Raw genomic sequence first — 6,822 nt, forward strand, 5'->3', positions numbered from 1 at the left:
AAACTCTTTAATGTTCTTCACAAATACCATCTACCACTAGTAATGCTTGATGTTTAAAGTGGTGAATAGACTCTTACTTATAGGTAGTTTCTCCACTGTATCATAGATGGCATGAGAAGGCTGTTGTCTGCAACAGTGAAACTGTTCCATCTGAATAGACTGAACTTTGCCACTTGGCTTTAAATCAAAGACCTCAAAGTGCCCAGGGGGGAAGGGGACAATGCTGGCAGGAGTACCCATGCCATGGGTAATGTCTATCAAGCCTGTGATCAGAATAAGGTTAGTAATGGAAACATATAAAGAAGCAACATTCAAGCAATATAAACCATCCCATTACCTTTGGCCTCTGAGCACAATGCAAGGAATCCATCATCTGTGAGGAGTTTGAACAAAGGCCTAACACCATACGTATCTCTTCCCACATGCACTTTTCTGTTGGCAGTGTCCAGAAGAATGAAAGCAAATACACCATCCAGGAGAGAAGCCATCTTCTTAACGCCAAAGCGGTCATAAAGGTGGAGCAGAATCTCACCATCCATTTTAGTCTGGTAATCAAACTCAAATTGCTTCCTCAGCTGAAAGGACAAATAGCACCAAAATGATTATTTTAACTTTCATCAAACTCAAGAAGGGCTACACCCTTTACCACTCTGGAGTTTCCCCAGATGGCCGTGAGAATTGCTTCCCTGTCTCCTTAGGTTAAGAAACAGGTCCTGACTTTCATTTGCACTGAGCCGAATCGCAGTTATCCTTCTTGGAGTCCCTGGTAAAAGCCTATCAATGACAAAGCACCATGTTCCAGCATAAGGGTGTCTACAGGTACTCTTAGCACCAGCATGCCCGAGGTTGCAGATTGATCAATGGTTATGGTGGCTTTCATCAGACCTGTGGCAACCTTAGACACTCTGGTGACACAGCCGACTGCTGTCAGCCGATTACGACCTGATGGCGAGTTGGATCAGGTCGTGGGGGAAGATTGTGGTACCTGGCACACCCAGGTCTGTGCAGTGAGGGTGCAATTTGAGTGTGAGGCCCCGATCTTTAATTCCCAGATCTGGCAGAGCTCCATCCCAAGTGAGGCTAGGGACATTGAGTCATGTTCTACACCCCCACTGTCAGAGCTGCAGTACAGTGCTGCACCCACAAGGTGGTTGGTGCCTGTTATGGCAGTTATCGCCGAACAAGATAGAAGACACCGTAAGTGAAGGGAGCAGTTAAGCTGAAGTACGAGTCCTATCAAGCTAGTGGCTTGTGGGAGTCCGGTGATAGCTGACCAGTACCAAAAGGCAAAGCGGGATGTGGCTCTAGCTGAAGCTGAAGCAAAAACGCAGGCATTGGAGGAACACAGTGAGGCCATGGAGCAAAACTCTGTCAGCAGGAATACAGTGCTGCTGACTTCAAATGAGGATATAGTCAGGCAGTGGAAAAGGCTTGTCAGTTTTATTTTTTTATAGCGCCAAATCAGAACCACGGTAACCTCAAGTTGCTTTATATTGTAAGATAGACCTTACAATAATACAGAGAAAACCCCAACAATTAGATAACGCCTATGAACAAGCACTTGGAAACAGGGCAAAGGAAAAACTTCCTTTTAACTGGAAGAAACTAGGCTCAGGCCATCTGCTGCGACAGATACCATGTTTCTACGATTTTTCAGGGCCAAGTACAATAACCAGTGTTTTATCTGAATTTACTAGCAGAAAATTAGAAGCCATCCAGGCCTTTATGTTGTTAAAACATTCCTGGCATTTCTGGCTTCATTAAATTTAACCTTACAATATAAAGCATCAAATCATATCAGCAGTCACCTCAAGGCACTTTATATTGTAAGGTAAAAAGGCAACAATAATTCATGGATAGATAAAGCTGGGCATCATCTGCACAGAAATAAAAATGTATGTTATGTGTAACGTTCTGTGTGTTGAACTCCCTGAGCAAGAACAGAGAGCATGTGAGCAAGTGAGCATGCTTGCTTCTTTAATGGCTTGGCACACACCAATCACATTAAACTGACATCAATGAACTGGAGTGAAATAGAAATAGACTGTCATATAATCCGCAGGTAAGTAGAGTTATACACTAACACAGTAGAGTACAAAATAAGTATAATTTAAATAGACAATCTGATATTAAGTAATGGGTAAGCATACACTTGTATAATTAGCTCACAGGCTACGACAAAACTACTATATTGGTAAAGAGTGGCTACTTATTTATCTCAAGAATTAACACATAATCAGGACAGAAAGATATGTCTTCTGATAACATTGCTTAAAAGCATGTATAAAATTAACAGAATTTGTTTTTGCATGGAACCCTGCTGAACATAATTATAGTGTGAAGAAGACTCCTCATTTACATTAACAAACGGGAGTATATGAGAGGATGTAAGTATTAGAGTCTCTAATACATACATCCTCTAATGTCTGTACAAACATTTCAACTTCTTATATTTTCCCCAAAGTCTTGGGCATCTTCAAGATGTTTTCTGACAAAGCTAAGATGAGCCTTTATGTTCGTTTTTGCTCAGCAGTGGTTTTTGTCTTTGAACTCTGACATTCAGGCCATTTTTACCTTAGTTTCTTGTTGGAACCCTGAACACTGACATTAACCGAGGCAAGTGAAGGCTGCAGTTCTTTGGATGTTGTTGTGGGGTCTTTTGTGACCTCTGAGTCATGCTGCACTCTTGGGGTAATTTTGGTTGGCTGGCCACTCCTGGGAAGGTTCACCACTATCCAGTGTTTTCGCCATTTGTGAATAATGTCTCTCACTGTGATTTGCTGGAGTCCCACAGCTGTAGAAATGGCATTATAACTTTTTCCAGACTGAGAGATCTCAATTACTTTGTTTCCCATTTGTTCCTGAATTTCCTTAGCTCATGGCATGATGTCTGGCTTTTAAGGATCTTTTGGTCTACTCCACTTTGTCGGGCTGGTCCTATTTAAGTGATTTCTTTATTCAGAAGGCATGATAGTAATCAGGCCTTGGTGTGGCTAGAGAAATTTCACTCAACTTTATTTATGTTATAACGGGGGGAGAAAATCACTTTCACACAGGTCCATGTAGGTTTTGATTTTTTCCCTCCTAACACCTTCATTTTAAAACTGCATTTTGTGTTTACTTGTCTTATCTTTGTCTAATATTTCAATTTGTTTGGTGATCTGAAACATTTAAGTGTGACAAACATAAAAAAATAAGAAATCGGTAAGGAGGCAAACACTTTAATGCCACACTATCTCGAAGACTTGATTACAATTCTTGCTGCCAAAGATGGCATAAACAGGAATAGGTCACAGTTTTTCCACATAGGACCAGGTAGTTTTGGATAACTTTTTTTTCTCCCCAATCATTTAATCAATCAGCGTTTAAGACCTTAATTCCAGGCATCCTTACCACCAAACTGGCCCACCTTCAGATTCTCCCTGCCACTGGATCAAAGCTTTCCTCACCAACCGGCCTCAATCAGTCAGACCCCCCCACCCCCACTGTCACTCAGCACCAGATCCCCACAGGGGTGCCCCCTACTGTACGCCCTGTACACCTCTGACTGCATACCAACTCACCCAACCAATGTCATCATCAAGTATGTTGATGACACCACGGTGGTTGGTCTTATAAATAAAGAATTTGTACCTAAATAAAGAATTTGTACCTCTGGTTCCCTGAAAATCGTCATGACAGTAGCTGGCATAGACAGGTCCACTCCCCTCTTATTATAAATGGAGAATGTGTCTCCACCTTCAGGTTTCTGGGCACAAACACCTCAGCTGATCTCATCTGGACCCACAACACCAACGCCCTGGTAAAGAAGGTCCAGCAGTGGCTGCACTTCCTCCATGTCCTGAGGAAGAACAACCTGGACCAGAACAGTTGGTGTGGAGCACCAACAATTACGCTGTACATCTACAATAACAATAAAAGACCATTCTATTCTATTCTTTGTCCAGTATTAAAATTTGTTTGATGATCTGAAACATGCAAGTTTGATAAATATGCAAAACAAATAATAAGAGGAAAGAGGCAAATACTTTTTCACTGTATACTCAAAGCCTATAGAAAGAACAGGAGTTACACTAGTGCATTCCTAACATGCACAAAAGACAAGATTGGTGTTATTTATTGGTGGCAACCATACCACCCAGCTGTTATCAGACAGGTTTTCTGAAAATGGAGCAAAATTTGTATTTAAAATCAAGCATATAAATCCCTGTTGTATGTGTCACATACGTAAAGAACTGGAAGCATTATAAGCATGAAGGAATTTCTATATTCTCACTGATGATTGGGTAACACTTCTGACACACTAAAGAACAGAAAGCCTAGGCCTTTATCACCGTTTCGAGACAATATGCTGTTGAATCCAGAAACTCTAGTGAGAAGATTGTGTTCTAGTGAACATGATCTTCTGAATGAACATGGACCTGGTTTGAACATTCGGTGTCATCTTATAAATGTTAAATGACATGTTTATGTTATTTTCATGTTTATGTATGCAGTGGCTGTAGCTCAGGAGGTAGAGCAGGTCATCTACTAATTGGATAGGTTGGTGGTTTAATCCCAGGCTGCTCCAATCTACATGCCAAATATCTTTGGGCAAGATACTAACCCCAAGTTCCTCTCCAGTACATTCAACAGACTGTCAGTGTGTGTGAATGTCAGACAGACAGCATTTAGGCATAGAAAAAAAGTGCTTGTGTGATTGGTGAACGAGGCATGTTGTGTAAAACGCTTTCAGTGCTCAGGTAGAGTAGAAACGAGCTAAATATGAATCAGTCCTTTTATCATTTATATTAAAGCGTATTATGTTCTACAAGAGACTATAGTTTGCAGTAATGTGATAACTGGATGCATCCCCTGCTCGAGAAAAATACTTCCTCAAACAACCACTAAAGTTTCAGAACAGAATGGACAAGAGGTCTTACTGTTTGGTGGTTGTAAATCTCTCCATTGTAGCAGAGCCACATATAAGGAAACTTCTTGATGCGCAGCGGCTGCATGCCATACAGCTGGTCCACAATGGCAAGGCGATGGAAGCCAAAGCAACAGTTGGTGAAGCCATTAACATTCTCAAAGCGAAAAGCATCAGGGCCTCTGTGAGCAATTTTCATGGCACAGGTGCACTGAACTGACATGCACTCGTCGCTGCCAAACAAAGCCCAGATACCACACATTTTGCAGCTGTGGACAAAAACAAAGAGGCATGTAGATTACAAAGAGATTACACAGAGTTTAGATTTCTAGAAATGCCTACATAAAAGAGATGATATGCAAATAGAACACAGTGAGTTGGAGGATTTGGTCACCAGCATCACAATGAAACTTCAAAAAGCTTAGAGTCTACCCCTTGGATCTCTAACACAGCCGTCCTTCAAACAGTAACTTAACAATAACGTCAAATATCCTTCATTGTTCCTAGTACAATGGGTTTCAAGTAACAGGACATCAGATCATCATGCTTTGCAAAATTCCCACGCTCCGTGAACGCAGCAACTGATTTTCGAATTTGACTCCAATCAGGTTTCAAACTAAACATGTGAGGTTGACGAAGATGATTACGCTTTACAACTGACTGTGCTTCTGATCACAGTTTGTGTGCGTTAGAAGCGTTTGAGTTAATAAGCCACGAATTGAAGTCTCTGGTTGCTTCGGACGCACCTGTCGTGCCTCATTCTGTAATATTAACTTTAACAGTTACTACGAAATAACTGGGGGTGGATATTTAGATAGTAGACAATAATAGATCTAACTGTAATAGAAACTGCCTTGCTTCAGTTAATACCACTACCATCAAGCGCTATTCATAATCCCACCAATTAAAAATATGCTCAACTACAACAACTAACACTATCCGGAAACTATTTGTCGTTTTCTAACGTATGCCGCGTGCTCAGTTGAACCATTCGTCCTGCCATGAGCTCCGGTTGCGGTGTTATAGCCAGCAGAACCGGTGTTCCAGATTAACTGGTGATGGTCGCAATTTAGCAGCCAGTCTGCTGGGTGCCTCCGATACGCTGAATTTTCATTAACACTGTACACAGTTGGACAGTGGTCAACAATTACACAGCATATGAGATATGTTTTTTGTTTTTTTTTTAATTGCAATATATCTAAGTAAAATTAAACATGGCAGATTTCCCAGCATGTTTTTGCTGTGAACACTTCCCAGTGGAAAGCCTCATTCCTGGCCACAAGCTTATGATAAAGACAAAGAACGCAACCCAACTTACCGTTTTCACCTAAAGAACTTCCGCAAAGAAAGGCATAGACTGTTTGAATACTTGTGGCTAAGATGATGCAACGTTTCTTTGAAAAAAGAAGAGAAAAAAGCTACACCGCGAAGGTATTTAATAACCGGATAAGTAACCGCATCTTCAAAATAAGAGCCACGGAACAATAATGGCTCTACAATGACATCAAGGTGTTTGAAAAACGTGGAAAAATAGAATGTATTATGAAAAACACAAACTAGAAAAATAATCATTGGATAGCTGCTTGGTAGATATGATAGACACGGTAGGCAATTTATTAAATCATAAAGTTAGATTATTTCAAAATTATAAAATTAAAACTAGGTATAGATCTGGAGTTTTAATTTGATAAATTCGCTATTCATTTATTTCTAAGAAGAGGCTGTTTGACGAAGTAGCTGACGAAGTTGTGTCTGCCTGCAACACAAGATCCACAACTGCGCTCTACACCACCTGCATGGCTTCTCTTCATGTGCAGTCTGTCACAAACGGTAGGAAATTGATTTGGCACAGCAGCAAAGTTGGTCTTTTTTGCCACTTGGATCCCATCTACCTGCAAATCTAGTTTTGTAAA

The 6,822-nt window shown here is 40.8% G+C and overlaps 1 protein-coding gene across 1 annotated transcript in view; it reads right to left on the reverse strand.

Moving 5' to 3' along the window:
• The window catches only part of asns (asparagine synthetase), a 36,732-nt gene extending 30,354 nt beyond the window's left edge, over positions 1-6,378 (reverse strand). The window contains exons 1-4 of the mRNA XM_031745346.2: positions 6,228-6,378; positions 4,923-5,178; positions 338-575; positions 78-263 (exon numbers count right to left, since the gene is read on the reverse strand). Coding sequence (XP_031601206.1) covers positions 78-263; positions 338-575; positions 4,923-5,171 — 673 coding nt within the window. The 5' untranslated portion in view covers positions 5,172-5,178; positions 6,228-6,378. The remainder of the gene's footprint in view (positions 1-77; positions 264-337; positions 576-4,922; positions 5,179-6,227) is intronic.
• Between the last annotated feature and the right edge of the window lie 444 nt (positions 6,379-6,822).

The sequence above is a fragment of the Oreochromis aureus genome, linkage group 22 (assembly GCF_013358895.1).
Source record: "Oreochromis aureus strain Israel breed Guangdong linkage group 22, ZZ_aureus, whole genome shotgun sequence".
NCBI lineage: Eukaryota > Metazoa > Chordata > Actinopteri > Cichliformes > Cichlidae > Oreochromis > Oreochromis aureus.